This window comes from Elephas maximus, chromosome 4 (genome assembly GCF_024166365.1).
Source record: "Elephas maximus indicus isolate mEleMax1 chromosome 4, mEleMax1 primary haplotype, whole genome shotgun sequence".
NCBI lineage: Eukaryota > Metazoa > Chordata > Mammalia > Proboscidea > Elephantidae > Elephas > Elephas maximus.
Genome location: NC_064822.1, coordinates 29,864,486 through 29,890,345, shown reverse-complemented (window position 1 = coordinate 29,890,345; position 25,860 = coordinate 29,864,486). Strand labels below are relative to the sequence as shown.

The 25,860-nt window shown below is 37.5% G+C and overlaps 1 protein-coding gene across 1 annotated transcript in view; it reads left to right on the top strand.

Moving 5' to 3' along the window:
* The window catches only part of GPR158 (G protein-coupled receptor 158), a 567,445-nt gene that overhangs the window by 532,538 nt on the left and 9,047 nt on the right, over positions 1-25,860 (top strand). The window contains exon 8 of the mRNA XM_049881810.1: positions 12,127-12,265. Coding sequence (XP_049737767.1) covers positions 12,127-12,265 — 139 coding nt within the window. The remainder of the gene's footprint in view (positions 1-12,126; positions 12,266-25,860) is intronic.

The following is a 25,860-nucleotide window of genomic DNA, read 5'->3' as shown; positions in this document are numbered from 1 at the left end:
CTGAGCATTCCTTAACACTCTTACTGTTTCCCTCATCAGCCACTCTACCATTCTTCCCAGTGATTACTTCGGGGCTGTATCCTCTCTTCATACCTCCAAACTATCCAAGTCCCCCTTTTCTCTTAAGGAATAACTTCTACTTGAAAAGTATGTATATGCAGTTGTTGTGTGCCATCCAGTCAATTGATAGTGACCCTGTATGACAGTGTAGAACTGCGACATTGGCTTTCTATGCTGTGTTTTTTAAAGAGCAGATCGCCAGGTCTTTTCTCCTGTGCAGCCATTGGTAGGTTTGAACTGCCAACCTCCAGCAGCCGAGTGCTTAATCATGGAGCCACCAGGGCTCTTTAAATGTTCCTATATCCCCACCATTCTTGAAGTCTTTTCTCCCTCATACGATCTAAGCTAACCCTTCAACCAACTCATCCAAAACCGCGACCCCCTTGTCTCCAGTGATCTTTCTCACTTTATATGACCTTGCTGTCATCTGAAACTCCCCTACCTCCAAAACCATTCATTGAGGAATTCCACCTAACCACAACTTTCTCTCCTAGCTCATTTGTTTACTCCCCCTGCACTAGCTCTTCAGTTAATGGGCAGTTTTCATTGTACTTAAAAAACAAAACAAAACCCGTTGCCCTCAAGTCAATTCTGACTCATAGCAACCCTGTAGGACAGAGAAGAACTGCCCCATAGGGTTTCCAAGGAGCAGGAGCAGGTGGTAGATTCGAACTGCCTACCTTTTGGTTAGCAACTGAGCCCTTACCCACTGTGCAACCAGTTCTCCAGTTCTCCTGATTGTACTTTACTGTCACAAAAGTCTGTTTTTCTCCAGAAACGAAGCTTACCAGCTAGCAGATTTTTCCACTAGTGTCAACTCTGAAAAAAATGGGCAGTTTTATACGTCAATTCTGAATAATAGCAAGAAAGGGGACCTAGAGCCTGAGAAGGACCCTGAGCTCATCTCCTGACCCTGAGGTAGTTAGCACATGGGACACTAAAGATCCATAGCTTGAGAAGGCTGCATCAGATACAGTTCCTCAGGCAATAACCAGGTCTCAGGTAAGGCAAGCAGGTAGAGGGAGGCTAAAAGAAGAGACTGATTATGGTAGTAGGACCAAGGTCATAGCTTTAGGAGTGAGAATGAAGCAGCAAGATGTAAGGTACAGGAGCTGGCTAAACTAACACTCCTAAGGTATTACGTGACAAGGCTAGGGTCTCTTAGAAAATCAAAGACTTGTGATAAGGGTACAGAAACCAAGTGGTAAGAGGAGGTTTAATTTTGCTGTTATGGTGGTTGTGATAGTGTGCTTATCTCACTAACACTGTTTTTCTCCTGTAAACTACAAAAACACCTTAGTTCTGGTCATGTGCTGTTCCTGCAGTGAGACCATTCTAAAGACTGTCAGGACACATGATTTAACAACAGAAGCTGTATATATTTGTGTTTATGTCAGGAGTCAATTTCAAAATAAAGAAAAGTGATGGTTAATATATTGATAAACTCACATTCTAGATCAGATTTCCCTGTCAAAAATTATTTTTAATATAAAATAATTAACTGTGTGAATCACTACCATTTCTACTAGAGTTCTAGCTCAAAAAATATGTCAGAAATTTAAAGAAAAAACTGGGTCCATTCTATTTTACTTACTGCACAGGACTGCTCCAGAATTGCTCAGAGACATGATTTTTCTATCACAGGTTTTTCAGGAAGAGGAAACAGGTACAGACAGCCTCTTGGAAAAGATCTCTGAACTGCCATAAGCATCGCTTTATTCTTTGAGGAAACAATTGAAAAACAGAATAGAATAGGAAGAAAAAGTACTTTGAGGACCCATTGCCGTTTATGTCTATTTAGAATTTTCAATAATCATGTTTGTCCTATGTAAAAAACTGTGAGACAGGCTTTAGTGGAAAACAAAGATATAAACATTGCAGCTGTGGAAGACAGATCGACGTTGGACAATGTGAGAAGTGGCTGACATGGCCAGTAGCCTGTTTTTTAAATAATAGTTTTATTTTATCTCACAGAAGGAGAATTTCAAAATTTGAGTGCTTGAGAATATTTCTTGATCACATTAGAATTTGTGGTAAAGGCTTATACTACCGTACCCCTTGAGACTCGACAGTATTGATTTTGGGTATAATAGAAACTAATACTGTAGTACATACACTAGTCATCATTATCTAACTCAGCATTTTTAATTTCTCTGAGTATGTTTAAATATAATATTTTAGCTCATGAGGGAGGAACCAAGGATTCTTCCATCTGCTAACCCCTCCTCATTCACACCATATCCTGACACATAGTATCTGTCAGCTCAGCTGTAGGCTCTTTATAAATATTTGCTTGAAAGAGGAAAGAATAAACTGAACTACCTCTATCTTGTGATAATTTCTACAGTCAGGGTTGGACCAGCCTGAGGAAACATGTCAAAGCTAAAAATCCATAAGTTACACAATTGTCCCTGGTTTCATTTTAATGAGAAAGTGTATGTATACATTTTGGGAGTTTTTTTTTTCTTTTTTAGGGAGGTGTTTTTGTTACATAAACTAAATTGGCAATTCTCAACCCTTTTATGAAATCCTACTCCTGAATTCTCCAACATTCAAAATAATAGATTGGTAAAAATTTGGCACGCCAAATAAAAGTTATAATTCTAAAAATACCACATAGTGCATTTATAAATGAGAAAATAAAATAGATTTACTTTTGATTAATTTTTTTTTTTTTTTACCCTTCCCTAAAGCCTTTTAAAGAATAAAGGGGTTGGAATTAGGAAGCATTCTCCTAAATTAATGAGGAAATAAATAACTATCCTAAGTCATACTCATTTTAAACGAGAATAATGTTGGTAGTAGGATAGCCAGATTTTGGGGGTGGTGGTGCTAAACCTAGAAACCCTAGCCGCTAGTCAGTTTTCCATTTTCAGAATTTTTCACCAATAGCATTGAAATTAATCATGTTAAAAGTCAAAACTTTATCCTCCTATTAGTTACCTAATTGGTTGGTACAAGATGATGGACAGATGAGTAGGATAGATTTCTCGTGCCTGAATTAACCTTTTTAATTTCACCCCTAGAGTCAGGTAGATCACATCCTGACACCTAGATTTAGAGCTCCCAGGCAGGGGCCTCCAAAATAGTTTCCAAATTTAGGATTGCATTATTTTAAAAGTAGAGGTGGTGACATAATAAAGATTCATCCTTCAGTATATTTCCTTAGTTAGCACTCGGTTTCTGATTGCACATTTAGAACATATACTGAAGCAGTACCAGCGCCCAAGATCAATCAGGATAAATGAGCAGATAATTAAATACCTCACCACATAGAAAACAACAAGAAGGCTGGGAAAAAAAGACACTGATGGATGCAAAAGTCAAGAATTTTGAGAACTTTCATTCTGTGAATAAATATTTGCATCAAACTTTAGTACAGATCTAAGCAAGCATGGAAATATTTCTTTAGTTTCTTCCAAAAGTTAGGTAATAATAATCGGAAGTGGGATAATCAAAAAAAAGGGAGATATTTGAGAATAAAGTTTCTCTAGCCTAGCACAAGAATATACATAAAAAGCTCAAGGCTTCTATTTATTATCTTCCTTTTCTCTGTATTTTTCTGTATGACTCCTGTGACCTAACTCTTCTCAACTGCATTTGTATTATTAAGTAACTATTCCCTGATAAGGACTATATTATAAATTAAGATCTCTCCCCATCTGTTCATGATTGTGAAAAGTCTACCCATACATGGGTACGTCTCATGGTTCTGACAATTCCTTAGAGCTTGACTTCCCTTGTTATATATCTTATTCATCAAGTTTGAAAGAAAGGGGTAGAGGCAAACCTAAGCAATAATTACACAGGTATGATAGGCTTAGGTTCATATTTCTTTTGAGAATTTTAAAATATTCATGTGTGTTAGTGAATTCTAACATTGATGACCCCATTGTTCAAAAGTACTTTTTAGCTTCCAGAGATTTCACATGCAATTTTCACTACAGAAGATATAATCTTTTCCCCTCTTTACTGACATGCTCTTTTTTCTGTTCTCCTTCTTCCTGGTAGAGTATTTAAATATGCAAAATAGGCAGTGTGTTCAGTAATTTAATTAGTGGTATGCCAATGTTTAGAAGGAACTGAGAAAAGTACAGTAACTCTCTGAGTTATGTAGGAAAATTCTAAAATAGCAATTGTTTCTAAGGATTTAAATACATAATTACCCATGAAATTAGGCTATATTATGACAGGTGAAATGCGATGTAATGTAAGCACTGTTAAATGAATACTGGGGAAAATAAATTACACCTCCTCTTTATCTGACTTAGAGTAATGTTTATGATTTAGATTCATTTACTTACATTTTCTTCTTATGCACCATATGACTTCATCCATGCTGCAGTATTGTTACCACTTTAACAATCTACCTTTAATTGTCATTCCTTTATAAAAACCTGATAGTATTGACAGTTTGTTTGCCTTGGCTTGGGCTATATGACTGGAAACTCACACGCTTTTTGAAGGGCTTGCTTGAGTGTTTTATAGAATGAATGAAGTGGAAGTTATTTATTTATTTATGTGCCAACTTTTCTGAAAAAAAATATTTTACTTCTTTGAAGCATAGTTATTTACATGATGGTAAAGGACAAAAAAAGATAAATTATTTTATACCGGTTCTTAGGTGCTGTCGAGTTGACCCGATTCACAGCGACTCCCCGTGACAGAGTAGATCTGCCCCATAGGGTTTTCTAGGCTGTAATCTTTATAGAAGTAGATCTCCAGGTCTTTCTCTCGTGGAGCCACTGGTTGGGTTCGAACCACCAACCTTTCGGTTAGCAGCCAAGCACTTAATCATTGCACCACCAGGGCCATTTTTCTCTTCTGGAAGTTGAGGGAATTTTGTTACTCTGGTGGAGATCACCCTGGGGCAGTCTTGAGGGACATGGAGCAAGAGTAATTAAGATATTTACGGCGATTATAATTTCTCCTAAGGAGTGTCAGTTTCCCTATGGAACTTTTAGGGTTTTAAGAAGAAAAATAAAAATTAAAAAAAAAAAAAAACTTAAAAAAAGCTCTCTTTTGCTGCTTGAACGGACATCTCACAGACTAACTCAGATATCAAGAATATTTTGGCAGACCTTTTCCTTGTATTAAAAGGAATAATATCATAGTTTAAAAAATATGCTACTAATACATATGGATTGAAACTTCCAATGTGTTCTTATTACCTCACCAATTCTGATTTCTGCAATAACCGTAAAGGGAAGACCCTGGTACTATCATTTCCTCTGAGATTAGGGTACTTATTAGAACATACAGGGGTAAAAGGTTTGAGTTTTTTCCCTGATTCAGCTTACCAGCCACTCAGTAGTCTAAACTCTACAATAATTTAAATAAGGAGATTGGCCAATCGAATAGTAGAAGATTTATAAGGATCACATGAATCCCACACTCAGTCGTCAATTAATGTCCTGAGCCCAGCCTAACTCGGCAAGATTGTCTCTAGGATTTTATAAGATACAAATTTACAGTAACTTCCCAGGGACTCCCCTACCAAATCTAACTCTCTCCCTGAACAATACACTACAAATGTGGACAGAGAGTGGGAAATGGAAGGAACATTATTGGAAAACACAGCTGGCTGCTCTGATCTTGGCTCTACATCATGAGAGGTCTCTAATCTTATTCTGTCTTTTATGAGCTCTTTACAGTTATGATCTTTCATATTTGTCTACAAGCTCAGAAGAATCTAAGTTTTGCTAAAGCATTTTCAATCTATACCAAACTTGAAAAATCTTAAATATATATGCCAGAGAGAGAGAGAAAAGTATACTTTGTTTATCTTTCCCACTTAGGATACAGTGGAGAATGTGTAAACATTGGTTCAGGTTCTAGAGATGTGTTTGTTTAACAGAAGCATCCTAACCTGGTTACCTGAAAGGAAGTAATAAAGAAAAGCTGATAGGCAAATGTGTGACCATTCACAGCAGTGGGTAAAAGAATAGAATAACCAAGTCACATGACCTATATAGTTCATATGACTAGTAATATTATTACCCTATATTCCCACACAAGATCTCTGTCTCATGCTTGAAATTTCTACAATCAGAATTTTATCCCCAGCCTTTTTAAAGGAGTCACAAGTTCTACAAGAAAGTTTTTATGAACATAGATAACGCACAAAGTACATTTAACACAATACCTGGCACACTTAACACATATTAGCTATGAAATCATTCATTGGGGAGACAAAACGTACATCCAAGTAGAGCTCATAACTCACCACAAACTATTCAATTCTAATTAACACAGTTGTCTATAATGCAAACAAATTTTGTTTGGAAAAATATTTGTTTCTTCAGTAAGGTAAAAACATCTCCAAAGTTCTTGTCTATGCCACTGTTAATAATAGAGCCAAGGAAAACCTCAGTCCAAGTACATAATTGAGGGAACACTGGGCAGGAACTAAGGAGGCTCTTTCTTGCTGTTAAGGGAATGAATGTAGTGAGAGTAGAACAAGGCTCTCAAAGCATGTCTTGTAGCCTAACTCTGTCTCACTGTGTGTGGTGTTCCACTTCTCCTGTCTTACTGCACCCAGGGAGCTAAGAGGGAGCAGACATCCTGGCCTCCATTGTCCAATGGGTGAAATAGGTTGTAGCATCCGCTGCTTCTCTCTTAGTCATCTAGTGCTGCTATAACAGAAATATCACAAGTGGATGGCTTTAACAAAGAGAAATTTATTTTCTCTTAGTTTTTTAGTAGGCTAGAAGTCCAAATTCAAGGCATCAGCTCCAAAATCAGGGCTTTCTCTTTCTGTCGGCTCTGGAGTAAGGAAGGTCCTTCTCATCAATTTTCCACTGGACTAGGCACTTCTCGACGCAGGAACTCCGGGTCCAAAGTATGTGCCCTGCTCCCGGTGCTTCTTTCTTGGTGGTATGAGGCCCCTCACTCTCTGTTTGCTTCCCTTTTTATTTTATCTCTTGTGAGATAAAAGGTGGTGCAGGCCATACCTCAGGGAAACTCCCTTTACACTGGATCGGGGATGTGACCTGAGCAAGGATGTTATACCCTCCATGCTTCTCTACCCCAAAGCTGAATAAACTAGCTTCAAGGCAAGCAGAATAACAGCAGCTCACCAACCCACCATACACACACTCAAAAATTAGCCCAATTCAACTTTTTACAATTGTACAACTTTAATGACATCCAGACGTTCCAAAGCCATTGAGGTTAGATGAACCCGCAAAACTATTAACCTGAGATAATCTTTTGAACCTTAAGCCAAAAATATCCCCTGAAGTCTTCTTTAAACCAAACAACAGTTTTAGCTTAATTAGTGAAGAATTATCTATATGAGATCAAATTGACAACAGCAACTTGAAAGGTTAGATAGAAAGCTTAGGGGGTAGTGAGTTTATGTCAATGTGGGAGGAGCAGTTTGAAAAAGAAGGATGAGAATGGTTGCACAACTTGAAGAATGTAATCAATGTCACTGAATTGTACATGTAAAAATTGTTGAACTGTGTGTTTTGATGTGTGTATTTTCAACAGCAATTCATAAAAAGAAAATAAATAAAGCCCAAACATTGGTCTAGTAAAGTCACTTCTGGCTTTAAAATTCTATGAAAAGTATCATTCTCATTGTTTTCGTTAATGTAACTAATAATTGTCCCTATTTTAAAATTGTCCCTATTTTAGCCAAAGAAAAAACAGATCCCATATATTTAACAAATAACGCACCCACACATATAACATATGGCATAGCATGCTTGTGAAAATAGTGGGGGGAGAGTGCAGGCGGTTGACAAACACTGTGTAACATGCACGTTATTTGCATAAAAATACAGTAAGCCTCCAAAATATCAAGCTTCTTTGTGCCAGTTGAACGCTACACTAGAATGCTGCAATTTGAAATATTCTCAAGCATTATCGAAGTTGTGTGATTTAATGTTTCATTATAACCTCTGTGATGCCAATCATACTATTAGAATAAAACACAGGAAGTTATCCTGGGTAGAATTCTACATAATTTTTTACTTTGACCATGAATTTTCTAAGTGGATAGGATTCAGAGAAAAATAGAGGAGGATCTTAAAGGAAACATCTGGAGAATGAAACCTAAATGTTTCTTCATTGATGTATTTATTCATGCCATGTAAAAATAAATTTTTAAAGGGACTAAAAAGGGCATGCTGATATTAATACAAAATGGCTTTGCAGCGTTGCCAAGCAGCATACCACAGTTTGAGCAACACTTGTACTTTGAAGTTGTCTTCCTTGGCCCTTGTGGGCGGTCTAAGATCACAGCACTGTGGCATTGTTGTTGTCAAAGAACTGGTATTAATTCTCACTCGTCTGGTTGGCCCAGCCCTTTGGAGAGAGCACTTGAAGTTACTTCAGTATGGTATATTAATTTTTAAAGGCTGTGGTAGTTAACTTTTTAAGCTTAGCATTATCACTTAAAAAAATTAGATTAAAAATAAAATAACCTCAGTTTTCTGGAGGCCCTATTTGGATCATTAACTATAAATGTGTTCCCTTTTTAACTATATTCTTGCCTCCCATCAAAATCATTTACAGTGTTTTCTAAAGCAGAAACACAACACGTATTTCAACTCCCACATAATAACACTGCAAAATTTGGTAACATCTGCATATTTTCTTTACTAATTGCCGTGTTAGTTTGAATTATATGAAACTGATTTTTTTTCCCAGACACAACTTTTGCACCTCACATTGAGTTTAATTGGTACTTTGAATAAATTGTTTTTCAGCTACAGCATATTGTTTGATATTGCTAATGAAATGATTTTAATGTTCAGCTTAGCTATTATGAGGGATTTTATTTTGTCTTATATTTTTAAAGTAATTCTCCATTGTAACATGCTAATTAACCTGATAACTGTTTTTCTTTTTTTTATATTCAGTATGATAAAATTATATAAAAACACCACAATAAGTGGTAGGAAACTGAGTTTTTATGATGTAGCTAGATGTGAAACCTTGTGTGTGTGTGTGTGTGTGTGTGCATGTGTGTGTGTGTGTGTGTGTGCACTCTAGTGTTGTTTAGTAATTTTGTGTTCACCATTCTTGAGTACCCAGCACGGTACCACACTTTTGGTAGTCTGTCAGTAAATAGTGGTTGCCACTGTTGAAATAATGTCAGTATGATTTTAGGTCACGTATAGGCCTTGCAGTATTAGATGGAACGGCAGGGCAACGGGAAGTCTACATCTCTAACGATGTTAACAGGAAACTGATATCATTTATAATTATTCAATTCAACAGGTATTTATCGAGTCTCATCTATGTGTGCCCAATACTACGCTACCATCCATGCGGGAAAGGGGAGAAAAAAATAATGGAAAGATTCGCTTCTTCCCATAAGGAGGTGGGAAGCTAGTTGGGGCAGGAGACTAACAAGACCCCATAAAACATTTTCTCCCAATTATATATTGTGTGGCATTATTCTTTGTGTTTTGTAGTGTAGATATTTAATTACTATAAGAGATTAGAGGAAGGGAAAATTCAATGTAGGTTACAATCATTTAAGGTGGCTTCGTGATGTATGTGAGACTTGAACTGAGCGTTGAAAAACTGGCTAAGAGCTGGAAATGTGGGTGAGAGGAGATTTCTGGTGGGAGCAATGGCATGAACAAAGACTCAGAAGCAAGGCTAATCTCTGAAGTGTTCAGAGGACAGGAAGTCTTCCTAAGTTGGCTCAAAGAGTTCATGTTGAGGAGCAGTGGGAGGTCATATTAGATACTTAAAGTGAAGTCCTATTACAGAAGGCTAGGGATGCCAGGACAAAGCATTTGGAAAATAGCAGTGAGCCACTGAAGGTTTCTGCACAGGGATGTATGTCATGCCTCATGCTGAGAGTGAGTACTAAAGGATCCTGAAGACTAGGCAGAAAGCCACGCCTGGGGGATTCAAGGCAAGCTGGAGGCAAAGCTGGGGAGCAAGAGGCTGCAGTGCTAACTTGAGAGTCAGAGACCAGGCAAGAAGTCAGATTTAGGAAATATACAAGCACAAAAGAATAAAGCCAAGCAATGTGGGTAGCTGACGACACAAAGTCTAGGCAGCAAGGAAATATTGAAACCGGAGGCGTGTCTGCCACAGGCAGGAACTCCTTGTAGCCTTCCTCTGGGGAAGGAATTATTCCCAGGGTTGTAGGTAGGTGTGAGTGAATCTTCTAATGGAGATCTAAACGGAGCGGCAGAGATTTGGACAAATTCTGATGTGATCAAAGTGGAGTTTCAGAAAGATGAACCTGTCACTGTTATGAGGAATGGATTAACATGGGATAAAGCCAGGTTTAGATGGGGTGGTTGAAATATAATTGTAACAAATGAGGAGTGAACTGATAGAGGCTCAGACAAAGGTTGTAACTATGGGCATGGAGAGGACTGAATTCATATAAAAAATAATTCAAAGAAAAAAAATCTGTGAAATACAGAAATAAAAGATGGCTCTGAGATTTCAAACCTGGGTAAAGGAGGCAATAGTGGTGCCAGGGACGAAAATGGAAGAGTTGGGAAGAGAAATTGTATGTGAAGATTTCAGCATTTCCTGACTTCTTCTTCCCAAGCCAGTAAACCTTGGCTGGAAACAACATTCATAGCACATGGCTGGTGGCCAACATACTGAATAATTCACACAGACACTAAATCTCATGGAGAGCTTTGAGTGCAGTTTTTTGTTCTTTTTTCTTTGATTTCTGGCCACATCAAGGTTTTAGAGTAACTTTTGACAGACTTGTTTATTTAAGGGATTTTCAATAATTGAAGCACTTACATGGTGCTTAAATGTTGGTAGAAATACGCTGAAACTTTGGCAAATAACACATCTTGGCATACGGGAATGGAGATCAGTGTTTCAGTATGCAAGTAACACATCTAGGTAATGCATTTGATGAAGTGTTTTCTCTAAATTAGAACTTTCTTCTTATTTATCAGATATTCTCTTCCAATGACACCATGACACTAAATTAACAAAACAGCAGTGTTCAGTCTGAGGGAAAGAAAGTCAGATGAGATGTTTAGTAATAAGAACTTTTTATTAAACATGTTACGTGTTGAGTACTTTATATACATTATTTTAACTTAAGTAGCAAATAATCCTATGAAATATGTACTTTTATTTTCTTCATTTTATATTTGAAGAAACTGCACCCAGAGAGGTTAAGTAAATAGCCTAAGATTACACAAAGTTAGGCAGGGAGCGGGGATTCAGAATCAGGTGTGGTGTGACTCCGAAGCTGTTCTTTGATCGATACACTGCTTTTCTGGCTTAAGTAATCAAACGAGGTGACTATGAATTTTACTAGGCCATTCAACACTCTACCCACAAAAGATATGATTATGTCATGAGAAAATAATGCTTCATTTATAAAATCGGCCACTGAATGTTGGCAACCTATTTGCCCAAGTTTCTGTCAATGGATATCTTTACTCATTCCACCAGGCTCAGTGCAATAAGAACTTAAATTTCTAGAAGCTCAATACAAACATGTTACAACCCTTTTGTTGCCTTGATTTTGGTGTGACCCAGATGCTCTATGAAGATCCTAAAGTTAGATTGAGGATATGGAAAAATATTGTACAACTGTTCTAAGAAAAATTCAGGTATTAGCAAAACATCCTGAGGCAGGGCAGATTAACCAGCAAACAAGGCACACACCGGCTTCACACGGGCTTACTTGTGTATACTTACTAATATATAGTAAAGAATGTCACATGGGTTTCACCACATCAAAAAAAAAAAAAGGTGAAATCGTTCACTAGAGATTAGTAAGTACACATAAGTAAACCCACGTGTACTTTCCTTATTGAATAACCCAACCCTGTTAAGGTTCAAAACACTGTTTCTTTAAAAAAAAAAAAAAAAGCAAAGTATACCTTTGAAAAATCTTCTATACACTGAACAAGATTTTAAATGAATATGTGGCATATGTATTCCTATGTGAATGGCATTTTATATACATTTATTTCTAACTAAACTTGTTTCTATAATAATCAAAAATGCATGCGAAAGAGTTTAAACTTTACTTTTTTCTTCACCTACCTATAAAACTAATGGCAAATTCTTTTTGTTTTGTTTTGTTTTTTGTTCTTCTCACAGCTGAATTTTTATTCCTCTTGTGGGGTGTTTATCTCTGCTATGCAGTGCGGACAGTCCCATCAGCATTTCATGAACCACGCTATATGGCTGTTGCAGTTCACAATGAGCTCATTATCTCTGCTCTATTCCATACAATTAGGCAAGTGATCTGGAGAGCCAGTAATGAACTGGTTTATTTTTCTGATGTGTTGCAGTTTAATTTAAATAGCAAAATTAGATAGGCTGCATAATGGAAAGATTTAGGAAGGATAACTGTTTTCTGAGTTGACTAATTTCTTTGTCACAGATATGGCAAATGCATACCGTTTTTTTCAAACTCTGTCATTCTTAGTTTTTTTCTGATATGTTGTTTATTGCCTTCGTTTATTCTGAAGGTTAATTCAATGTTATTGCATTTTGTTAAACCACTTATGGAGATGTCGTTGGATATCGTTTTTTTGCTGTGTAATACTTTTTGTTTTGAAGCTATAAAGTTTTACGTGCATACATTATAAAGTACATATAGATAAATTGTCTATGTTTTAATTCTTGCTTAACAGGCTGGCTTATTCTTTCAAGCAGGCAACTTATTTGTGTAAATTCTGCTGAATTCAAAACAAAAAAGAGTAAGGGATATTCAAATCTGATGACTGCATTATTGGGTGCAATGAGGTTTTTGTCATCATCACGTTTTAGCAATGAATTTCTGCGATAAGAATGTGTAGCCTGGCCCTCTGTTTTGATTATCCCATGTATCTCTACAGCAGATGTGTACAAAGGAGGAAGAAAGTGGCTTATGATGAAGTGAACCAAATTAAATATGGAAGCCTTATCTTCTGAGAATTTTCACCTGATTCATATTTGAAACTGAAAACTTCAGAGTAGAACTAAAAAAAAAGTAATCCTATAATTTGAAAAACAACAAAAAGATGTCATTGTCATTCAATTGCTTGATATATTTTGAAAAGTTAGGACACACTTAAGAATGTAATTAGAGTTTTTAATATTTGTCTTTGCCCTCAATGGGAAGAATTGGTGGAGGGAATCCTTTTTCTGTGATTTCAGTTCCTTTGGTGATGTTCAGACTCTACTGGAAATCAGTAGAAGTGGGAGTGGGCATGGGAAGGTGTGGACCTTATGAAAATTTTGCAGGCTACTTATTGTCTCTCACTTTGGTCAGTAATCATAAAATGGTAGCATGCACCTTTAGGAATAGATGATGCCAGATGGCAGTTGGGCCTTTGGCATGGCCTACGCTTTGTAAATTTCCAATAAGAAAAAAAGGTATTGGTGGTTTGACAACCTTGGAAACTCCATCAAGGACCAGGAATCAAGGGAATTTGCCTCCTTGTTTTGGGACATTATCTTGCCCTCTCTCAAGAGCAAGAAAAGATAGAGGAGGAGAAAGAGATTAGAAGAGGGAGAAAAAATGAGAAGGAAAATATGAGATTATAAGGAAGAAAAGAGAATAATGCTTTATCAGCTCTACTTAAATGAACATTCAAGGATGTGAGAGGGAATTAAAGTAGGAAGCACCAGAGAAAGCCCTGTCAAGGTGTCAGAGCTCTAATGCCTTTATATTTCTCTCAAGCTGTCTCCCAAAAGAGGCTGCTTTTTGTTTGTTTGTTTCCAGCTTATCAAACACATATGTTTCAAAATCTAAAAGACATGCTTTTCTAGAACCAGTTCTAAGTTAAGTGTTATATTAACAAACCAATGAAAGAGTTGTACACATGTAAAATGGCTTATTACAGATGACTTAACTGTCTTCTGCTGTCTTAATAGGACCATGTGATGTAAAAGGCTTTCCACTTCTGCCCCATGATTAGCTGCTAGATTTTCTAGAACCAAATTAATTGTCAAAGTAATTAAATCTGTTTAAATAAGTTGCCTAAAATTGATCTATATCCTTTTGTACCTTAAGGTTTACTCTGTTCAGATTTCATCCTTAAGCATTTTTTTCCAGTGGATTCTAAAAACTGTAAACTGGCTCAAATCCTTTCAGAAAGTAAATTAATTTTTTTCTTGAACTTTAAAAAATTTCTTAATACTAAGGCGACAGATGATCATTACAAAAACATTAAAAACTGATAAAGAAAAATGTAAGAAACTCCCTAATCCAAGCCCCCAAAGATAATCATTGTTAAGACCTGGAAATAGAAAACCAAAAGGTAAGACCATGCTCAGCATTTCTCAAGCTGAAAGAACTAAAGAAAGAATTCAAGCCTTGAGTTGCAATATTGAAGGATTCTAGGGGGACAATATTAAACGACGCAGGAAGCATCAAAAGAAGATGGAAGGAATACATAGAGTCAGTGTACCAAAAAGAATTGGTCAAAATTCAACCATTTCAGGAGGTAACATATGATCAGGAACTGTCCGTTCTGAAGGAAGAAGTCCAAGTTCCACTGAAGGCATTAATGAAAAACAAGGCCCCAGGAATTGACGGAATACCAGTTAAGATGTTTCAACAAATGGATGCAGCCCTGGAAGAGCTCACTCATCTATGCCAAGAAATTTAGAAGATAGCTACCTGGCCAACCAACTGAAAGAGATCTGTATTTGTATCCATTCCAAAGAAAGGTGATCCAGTAGAATGCAGAAATTATTGAATAACATAATTAATATCACATACAAGTACAAATTTGCTTAAGATCATTCAAAAGTGGTTGCAGCAGTACAACAACAGGGAAGTGCCAGAAGTTCAAGCTGGATTCAGAAGAGGCTGTGGAACCAGGGATATCATTGCTGATGTCAGATGGATCCTGGCTGAAAGCAGAGAGTACCAGAAAGATGTTTAGCTGTGTTTTATTGACTATGCAAAGGCATTTGACTATGTGGATCATAACAAATTATGGCTAACATTGTGAAGAACGGGAATTCCAGAACACTTAATTGTGCTCATGAGGAACTATATATAAACTAAGAGGCAGTTGTTCAAATAGAATAAGGGGATGCTGTATGGTTTAAAGTTAAGGAAAGTGTGTGTCAGCATTGTATTCTTTCACCGTACTTATTCAATCTGTATGCTGAGCAAATAATCTGAGAAGCTGGACTAGATGAAGAATTTGGGATCAGGATTGGAAAAAGACTCATTAACAACCTGCGTTATGCAGATGACACAACCTTGCTTGCTGAAAGTGAAGAGGACTTGAAGCACTTACTGAAGAAGATCAAAGACTACAGCCTTCAGTATGGATTACACCTTGACATAAAGAAAATAAAAATCCTCACAACTGGACCAGTAAGCAACCTCATGATAAACAGAGAAAATATTGAAGTTGTCAAGGATTTCCTTTTACATGGATCCACAAACAACACCCATGGAAGCAGCAGTCAAGAAATCAAATGATGCATTTCTTTGAGTAAATCTGCTGCAAAAGACCTCTTGAAAGTGTTAAAAAGCAAAGATATCACTTTGAGGACTAAGGTGTGTCTGATTCAAGCCATGGTATTTTCAATTGCCACATATGCATGGGAAAACTGGACAATGAATAAGGAAGAAGAATTGATGCCTTTGAATTATGGTGTCCATAAAGAATACTGAATATTCCACAGGCTGCCAGAAGAATGAACTCATCTGTTTTGGAAGAAGTACAGCTGGAATGCTCCTTAGAAGTGAGGATGGTGAGACTACATCTCACGTACCTTGGACATGTTATCAGGAAGGACCAGTCCCTGAAGAAGGACATCATGCTTGGTTAAGTAGAGGGTCAACAGCTAAGAGGAAGAACCTCAACAAAATGGATTGACACAGTGGCTACAACAGTGTGCTCAAGCAGAACAGCAATTGCAAGGATGGTGCAGGTACCGGCAATGTTTCATTCTGTTATACACGGGGTTGCTATGACCAGAACCAACTCAACAGTACCTAACAACAAGATATTAGTATATCATTTTTAGATGTTTTGAAATGCAAGTGTGTATATCTATGACACATTGCATTTTATAGCACCCTTTTTGGAGCCTCACAATGCAAAGTAGCATGCTGAGAAGTTCTGCTGTAAGGAAACCTCTTTAAATCTGTTTAGCCAGCATTTCCCAAATTTAGTTGACCACAGAACCCCCCACAATCCTCCCTTGACATCTGACAACAGCAGCCACACTTCAGAAAATACTCCTTTAGTAATGACCAAAGTCATAGGAGACATGTGGTAAATACTGACTGAAAACAGCTTTCTTAGTTTGCTTTAAGCCTTTACCACAGAATCTCAAACAACTCATCACCCCAGCCTAAAGAATCATAGGAACTATGAGCTGAGTTCATGTAGACACAAGCTCAGATCGTGTTAATGTTGTACCTAGTAGATTTGGTATTGAGTAGACATAACATACATAATCAATTTTCCTTCAAACAACTGTGTGGACCCTTATTTGTTTCAGATAGAGAGGACTCCAGTGGTAACAGCATGACACAGAAAGACTAACTAACTTTGAGAGGCTTTGGTATATCCTTGGGCAAACCTAAATACGCCTGAAGAAAAAGTTCCAAATTTGAACTATCTTTCTATGTTAACCAGATTGGATCAGATTGTGGCATATTGTCATCAAAGACTCATAGTATATATTATCTAGTCTCTCTTGGAAATTTAATTTGTACAGCCATAAAAAAACATGGAATGAAATTATAGTTAACACATTAAATTTGTAAAACACTATTTTGGGGGATGAATATGGAACAAGTAATAGGCAACAGGAAGTCAAGTATACACAATTACTTATTTATCACATAGACTGAACTCATATATGTCATGGTTGCAATAATTTTTTTTAGTTTTTTTAAGAAAAAAGAAGCCATAATATAATAAACTGAATCCATCTTTGTAATTTTTTACTCAGAATAAATAACAGTAAATAAGACTTCTAACAGCATAGGTATTCTCTATCAAATATGGCATATATGTTCATATATATTATTATTCATTATTATTGCCTTTTATGATCATTATCTTTATAAATACAATCTTTGTCTTTGGGTTGGAAACATATATAAATATAGATGTGGTGACATCAGCAAATTACATGATGCAACATTATATGTAGTACATATTACTAGTGATAAAACGTACAAAAAAAGAGTGATCATAAGTATGGTTCATTGTAACTCAAATACAACATAAGTCAGGAACTACCTGTATGTATGTATTTGTGTGTGTGTGTGTGTGTGTGTGTGTGTGTGTGTGTGTGTATACATATACACATGTTGTTGTTTTAGGTGCCATTGAGTTGGTTCCCACTCAAAGCAACCCTATGTACAACAGAATGAAACACTTCCCAGTCCTGTGCCATCCTCACAATCCTTGCTATGCTTGAGCCCATCATTGCAACCATTGTGTCAATCCATCGTGTCGAGGGTCTTTTTCTCTTCCACAGACCCTCTACATGTATATATACACCAAACCAAAATGTCCTGTTGTTATCAAGTCAATAGTTATAATTAAACTGTGACTACATAATTCATATGGAATTATCTTTATTCTTACCACATTGTCAGATATGAGATAAATAAAGTAACATCAGAGTATTAAGTCTAGAAGGCTGAACAATGCAGCAGGCATTTTGCCCAATCTGTTCTAATCCTTCATTTATTTTTAGTGCTAAGCATAAAACAAACCTTTAGGAAAGAGCAAGAGTTTAAAAAGGTTTGCTTTATTTTTAACCACAATTTTCAAATATTTTTATGCTCAAACACAGGGCCAAGACGGCAGAGTAGTCAGATGCTTCTTGTGGTCCCTCTTACAAAAAAAGACTCAAAAGCACAGGTGAATCAATTATATATGATAATCCAGGAGCCCTGAACACCAAAGGCAGAGCTAAGGAATTGGACTCAGTGGCAGGGGGAGGGATAGACAGTTCAGAAGCAGCGAGACCTGACCCCAGAGGCTGGATCTGCTGGTGCAATCACGGTGAGAATAGCAGTGGTATTCAGGACACGTTTTCCACATTGAGAGAGACCGAGCAGTGGAGAGTCCATTCATGCCTCCAGAGTCAGCAAAAAGCAGCATGCAATCAGCAAAAGATAAATACTTGCATCTAATTTACCATGCAGAGCAGTTACCACGTGGAGCAAAAAACACTGCTTTGGGAAAAAGCTCCCATTTGCCTGACTCCTCTCTGCACCAGTCCTGAGTCAGCTTCAGTGACAGCTTCTTTCCCTGGGCCAGGGGTAAGATCTGTCATGTGCCCTGAACCATTCTCATGGCCTTGAAGAAGGAACAAATTAACAAACAGGGAAAAAATAATCTGCCACCTCCCCTAAGCCAGGAACTCAGGGCAGAAACAGCTCCTTTGCCTAGGCACAGGCATAGTGGGTCCACAGACTTGGAATGCCTTTCACACCTGCATAGTCCTGTGTGGGCCCATTTCAACAGCCTAGACTCTCATTAGCACAGTACAACAGAGTATACACCTGAAGTCTAACTTCAGCTATTTCAGGTATATGGCAGAGAGGCAGGTTTGAAGAGACATTTGATATCGCTCTGCCTATTAACCAGGATCCCCACCTATGCACATCAGGGGCCTGAGGACTGGCAGCTCCACCCATACCAACTGGCAACCTGTGACAGGGGCCCAAGGAGAAGTGGTGCCTCCCAGTCCTTAGAGCCAACAGCATTGGGTGCCCATAGTCTGGTTGCAAAACCCACCCACCTACATGCTGTAGGGAACAAGGACATACTTTCCTCACACACTCTCAGAGGTGGTTGTCAGGCCCCTGCCTTGCTCAGTGCGTGACCCCCTACTGCAACCAGATACCTGTGCCTGTACCAATCACATCTGCTCCTCTAAGACTGTACATGAGAGGCTGCACCACAGACTTGGTGACCTACTACCTGGACACCTAAGGTGAATCCATATAAGAAAAGTAAACAGACTCCTGAGCTCATATACCTAGTAGCAGCTCTAACAAACTACCTCACTTGAACAGCCTATTTGGGCATATCAAAACAAAACAAAACAAAACAAGAACCTAGAACACAGTAAGCAAGCATAAAATAAATAAATACAATAAGTTATTGATGGCTTGGAGACAACAGTCAATATCAAATCGCATAAAGAGGCAGACCATGATGGATTCAGCAAGCTCCCAAAACAAAGAATCAAGAAATCTTCTGGATTAAGAGAATTTCCTGGAATTACTAGAGGTAGAATACAAAAGATTAATATACAGAACTCTTCAAGAGATCAGGAAAGAGATCAGGCAAAATACAGAACAAGCCAAGCTGCACACAGACAAAGCATTAGAGGAACTTAGGAAGATTAGAGAAGAGCATAATGACAAATTTAATAGGCTGCACAGAGAGACAGCAAACAGAAATCCAAAAGATTACCGATAAAATTTCAGAATTAGACAACTCAACAGAAAGTCATAGGAGCAGAATTGAGGCAATTAGAATTAGTCATATTGAAGATAAAGCACTTGACACCAACATATTTGAGGAAAAATCAGAAACAAGGCTTTAAAAAAATGAAGAAATGCTAAGAATTATGTGGGACTCTATCAAGAGAAATCACATAGGAGTTATTGGAGTACCAGAACAGGGAGGGAAAACAGAAAATACGGAGAGAATTGTTGAAGATTTGTTATCAGAAAACTTCCCTGATATCCTGAAAGATGAGAAGATATCTATCCAAGAGGCTTATCAAACCGTGCACAAGGCAGATCCCAAAAGAAAGTCACCAAGACATATTATAATCAAACTTGCCAAAACCAAAGATAGAGAATTTTAAGAGCAGCTAAGGATAAATGAAAAGTCACCTACAAGGGAGAGTCAGTAAGACTAAACTCAGACTACTCAGCAGAAACCATGCAAGCAAGAAGGCAATGGTATGACATATATAAAGCCTTGAAGGAAAACAATTGCCAGCCAAGAATTATATATTCTGCAAAACTGTCTCTCAAATGTGAAGGTGAAATTAGGACATTTCTAGATAAAGAGAAGTTTAAGAAACTTGCAAAAGCCAAACCAAAATTACAAGAAATACTAAAGGGAGTTTACTGGTTAGAAAATCAATAACATCAGATAACAACCCAAGACTAGAACACAGGACAGAACAACCAGATATAAACCCAGATTGGGAAATCACAAAAATAAACCACAGCTAGAACTCTCAAAACAGGAGAAGAGAGACATTGTTATGTAAAATATGACAACATTAAAACAAAAAAGAGAGACTAAAAAGTGTAGTCATAGACCTTTCATATGGAGAGTAACTCAAGGTGATGTAAAGAAATAAAAGATTGGCTTAAACTTAGAAAAATAGAAGTAAATATCAAGGTAACCACAAAGGAAACAAAAGATTCTACACATCAAAATTAAAAACAAGAAAAACATAAAGACTCAGCAAATACAAAAGCAACAACAATAAAAAAAAAAAAAGGAAAGAAAATATATAAAGAAAAATGACTCAGCACAGAAAATTAACTGGAAAAAGAAACTGTCAACAATGCAAAAAAAAAGACATCAAAATGACACCACTAAAGCTCATAAAAGCTCATACCTATCAATAATTAAGCTGAATGTAAATGGACAAAATGTACCAATAGAGAGTGGTAGAATGGATAGAAAAACACAATCACTCTATATGCTGCCTACAAGGACACACCTTAGACTTAAAGACACAAACATATTAAAACTCAAAGGATGAAAAAAATATATCAAGCAAACAAGTATCAAAAAAGAGTAGGAGTGGCAGTATTAATTTCTGACAAAATAAACTTTTAATCCACTGCAAAGAATAAGGAAGAACACTATATAATGACTAAAGGGCCAAGATATCAGGAGGATATAACCATAATAAATATTTACCCACCCAATGACAAGGCTCCAAAATACATGAAACAAACTATAACAGCATTGAAAAGAGAAATAGACAGCTCCACAATGATAGTGGGCGACTTTAACACACCACTTTCAGTGCAGGACAGAACATCCAGAAAGAAGCTCAATAAAGACATGGAAGATCTAAATGCCACAATCAACCAACTTGACCTCATAGACATATACAGAACACTGCACCCTAACAGCAGCCTAGTACACTATCTTTTCCAGTGCACATGGAACATTCTCCAGAATACACTACATATTAAGCCACAAAGCAAGCCTTAATAGGATCCAAAACATTGAAATATTACAAAGCATCTTTTCTGACCATAGAACCATAAAAATAGACATTAATAACAGAAAAAGCAAGGGAAAAAAATCAAGCACATGGAAACTGAACAACACCTTGCTCAAAAACTACTGGGTTTTAGAAGAAGTTGAGGACGGAATAAAGAAATTCATAGAATCAAATGAGAATGAAAATGCTTTTTACCAAAACCTTTGGGACACATCAAAAGCAGTGCTCAGGGGTCAATTTACAGCAATAAATGCACACATCCAAAAAGAAGAAAGGGCCAAGATCAAAGAATTATCCCTACAACTTGAACAAAGAGAAAGAGAGCAGCAAAAGAAGCCCTCAGGCACAAGAAGAAAGCAATAATAAAAATTAGAACAGAATTAAATGAGAGAACAGAAAAACAACTGAAAGAGTGAATAAGACCAAAAGCTGGTTCTTTGAAAAGATCAACAAAATCAATAAACCACTGGTCAAACTGACAAAAGAAGAGGAAGCAAATAACCCAAATAAGAAATGAGAAGGGCGATATCACAGCAGACGCGACTGAAATTAGAAGAATCGTATCAGACTACTATGGAAAATTGTACTCTAACAAATTCAAAAACCTAGAAGAAATGGATAAATTTCTAGAAACACGCTACCTACCTAAACTAATAAAAACAGAGGTAGAGTAACCAAATACACCCATAACAAAAGAAGAGATTGAAAAGGTAATAAAAAAAACTCAAAAAAAAAAAAAAAAGCCCTGGCCCTGTTGGCTTCACTGGAGAATTCTTCCAAACTTTCAGAGAGGAGTTAACGCCACTACTACTAAAGATATTTCAGAGCATAGAAAAGGATGGAATAGTCCCAAACTCATTCTATGAAGCCAGCATATCCCTGATACCAAAACCTGGTAAAGACACCACACACACAAAAAAAATTACAGGTTAATATCCGTCATGAACTTAGACGCAAAAATCCTCAACAAAATTCTAGCTAGTAGAATTCAACAACATATCCAAAAAAAAATTCACCGTGACCAAGTGGGATTCGTACCAGGTATGCAAGAATGGTTTAACATTAGAAAAACAATCAATGTAATCCATCACATAAATGAAACAAAAGACAAGAACTGCATGATCTTATCAATTGATGCAGAAAAGGCATTTGAAAAAGTCCAACGCCCATTCAAGATAAAAACTCTCAGCAAAATAGGAATAGAAGGAAAATTCCTCAACATAATAAAAGGCATTTATACAAAGCCAACAGCCAACATCATCCTAAATGGAGAGAGTCGGAAAGCATTCTCCTTGAGAAGAGGAACCAGACAAGGATTCCCTTTATCACCACTCTTATTCAGCGCTGTGCTGGAGGTCCTCACCAGAGCAATTAGGCTAGATAAAGAAATAAGGGGCATCCAAATTGGCAAGGAAGAAGCAAAAGTATCTCTATTTGCAAATGAGATGATCTTATATACAGAAAACCCTAAAGAATCTACACGAAAACTACTGGAAGTAATAGAAGAGTTCAGCAGAGTGTCAGGATACAAGATAAACATACAGAAATCAATTGGATTCTTCTATACCAACACAGAGAACATCAAAGAGGAAATCACCGAATCAGTGCCATTTACAGTAGACCCCGAGAAGAAAAAATACTTAGAAATAAATCTAACCAGAGACATAAAAGACCTATATAAAGAAAACTACAAAACATTACTGCAACAAACCAAAAGAGAACTACATAAGTGGAAGAACATACCTTGCTCATGAATAGGAAGACTCAGCATTGTGAAAATGTGTATTCTACCCAAAGCAATCTATAGATACAATGCAATCCTGGTCCAAATTCCAATGGCATTTTTTAATGAGATGGAGAAACAAATCACCTTCATATGGAAGGGAAAGAGCCCCTGGATAAGTAAAGCATTACTGAAAAAGAAGAGCAAAGTGGGAGGCCTCAGACTACCTGATTTTAGAACCTATTATACTGCCATGGTAGTCAAAACAGCCTGGTACTAGTACAACAACAGATACATAGACTAATTGAACAGAATTTAGAATCCAGACGTAAATTCATCCACTTATAAGCAGCTGATAGTCAACAAATGCCCGAAGTCCATTAATTGGGGAAAAGACAGTCTCTTTAACAAATGGTGCTGGCATAACTGAATATCCATCTACAAAAAAATGTTGCAAGACCCATACCTCACACCGTGCACAAAACCTTACTCAAAATGGATCAAAGACCTAAATATAAAATCTAAAATGATAAAGGTCATGTAAGAAAAAATAGGGACAATGCTAAAAGTTCTAATACATGGCATAAACAGTATACAAAATAAGATACTGCAAAACCTCAACTACAAAAAGACAAATAACCCAATTAAAAAATGGGCAAAGGATATGAACAGACACTTCACCAAAGAAGACATTCAGACGGCTAACAGATACACGTGGAAATGCTCATGATAATTAGCCGTTATAGAAATGCAGAGCACAACTACAATGAGATACCGTCTCTCCCCAACAAGGCTGGCATTAATCCAAAAAAACACAAAATAATAAATGTTGGAGAGGTTGTGGAGAGGCTGGAACACTTACACACTTTTGGTGGGAACGTAAAATGGTACAACCACTTTGGAAATTGATTTTGCACTTCCTTAAATAGCTGGAAATAGAAGTACCATAGGATCCAACAATCCCACTCCTTGGAATATATCCTAGAGAAATAAAAGCCCTCACACCAATGGATATGTGCACACCTATGCTCATTGCTATTCATAAGGTTTTTACTGGCTAATGCTTTTCAGAAGTAGACTGCTGGGTCCTTCTTCCTAGCCTGTCTTAGTCTGGAAGCTCAGCTGAAACCTGTCCTCCATGGGTGACCCTCCTGGTATCTGAATACCGGTGGCATAGCTTCCAGCATCACAGCAACACACAAGCCCCCACAGTACGACAAACTGACAGACCTGTGGGGTATTTTCAATCGCGTCATATGCATGTGAAAGCTGGACAATGAGTAAGGAAGACTGAAGAAGAATTGACACCTTTGAATGGTGGTGTTGGTGAAGAATATTGAATATACCATGGACTGCCAAAAGAACGAACAAATCTGTCTTAGAAGAAGTACAGCCAGAATTCTCCTTAGAAGCAAGGATGGCGAGACTCCATCTTACATACTTTGGACATGTTGTCAGGAGGGATCAGTCCCTGCAGAAGGATATCATGCTTGGCAAAGTGCAGGGTCAGCGGAAAAGAGGAAGACACTCGATGAGGTGGATTGACACAGTGGCTGCAACAATGAGCTCAAGCATAACAACGACTGTAAGAATGGCTCAGGACCGGGCAGTGTTTCATTCTGTTGTGCATAGGGTCACTGTGAGTCGGAACCAACTCGATGGCACCTAACAACAACAACAACATGCTCATTGCAGCACTGTTTACAATAGCAAAATTATGGAAACTACCAAGGTGCCCATCAACGGATGAATGGATAATCAAATTATGGTGTATTCACACAATGGAATACTGCACAATGATAAAGAACAATTATGAATTCGTGAAACATCTCATAACATGGATGAATCTGGAAGGCATTATGCTGAGTGAAATTAATCATAAAAGGACAAATATTGTATGAGGCCACTATTATAAGCACTCGAGAAAAGGTTTAAACACAGAAGAAAACATTCTTTGATGGCTACAAGGGTGGAAAGGGAGGGAGAGGAGTATTCACTAATTAAATAGTAGACAAGAATTATTTTAGGTGAAGGGAAGGTCAACACACAATACAGGGAAGTCAGCAAAACTGGCCTAAACCAAAAGCTAAGAAGTTTTCTGAATACAACCAAACACTTCAAGGGGACAGAGTAGCAGGGGACGATGGTGTCAGGGGATATCTAGGTCAACTGGCATAACAAAGTATATTTAGAAAATGTTCTGCATCCCACTTTGGTGAGTGGCATCTGGGGTTTTAAAAGCTATCAAGTGGCCATCTAAGATGCATCAATTGGTCTCAACCCACCTGGAGCAAAGGAGAATGAAGAACACCAAAGACACAAGGAAAATAAGACCCCAAAAGACAGAAAGGGCCACATAAACCAGAGACTCCATCAGCCTGAGACTGGAAGAACTAGATGGTGCCTGGCTACCCCCACTGACTGCCCTGACAGGAAACACAACAGAGAATCCCTGATGGAGCAGGAGAAAAGTGGGGTGCAGAACTCAACTTCTAGTAAAAAGACCAGACTTAATGGCCTGACTGAGGCTAGAGGGACCCTAGAGGACACGGCCCTCAGACTCTCTGTTAGCCCAAAACTAAAACCATTCTGGAAGCCAACTCTTCAGACAAAGATTAGACTGGACTACTGGTGAGGAGTGTGCTTCTTGGCTAAGTAGACACATGAGACTACGTGGGCAGCTCCTGTCTGGAGGCGAGATGAGCAGGCAGAGGGGGACAGGGGCTGGTTGAACAGACACCAGAAATACAGGGTGGAGAGGAGGAGTGTGCTGTCACATTACAGGGAGAGCAACTGGGGTCACATAACAATGTGTGTATAAGTTTTTGTTTGAATAACTGACTTGAATTGTAAACTTTTTCTTAAAGCACAATTTAAAAAAAGAGAGGAAAAAAAAAATACTTTTATGCTCC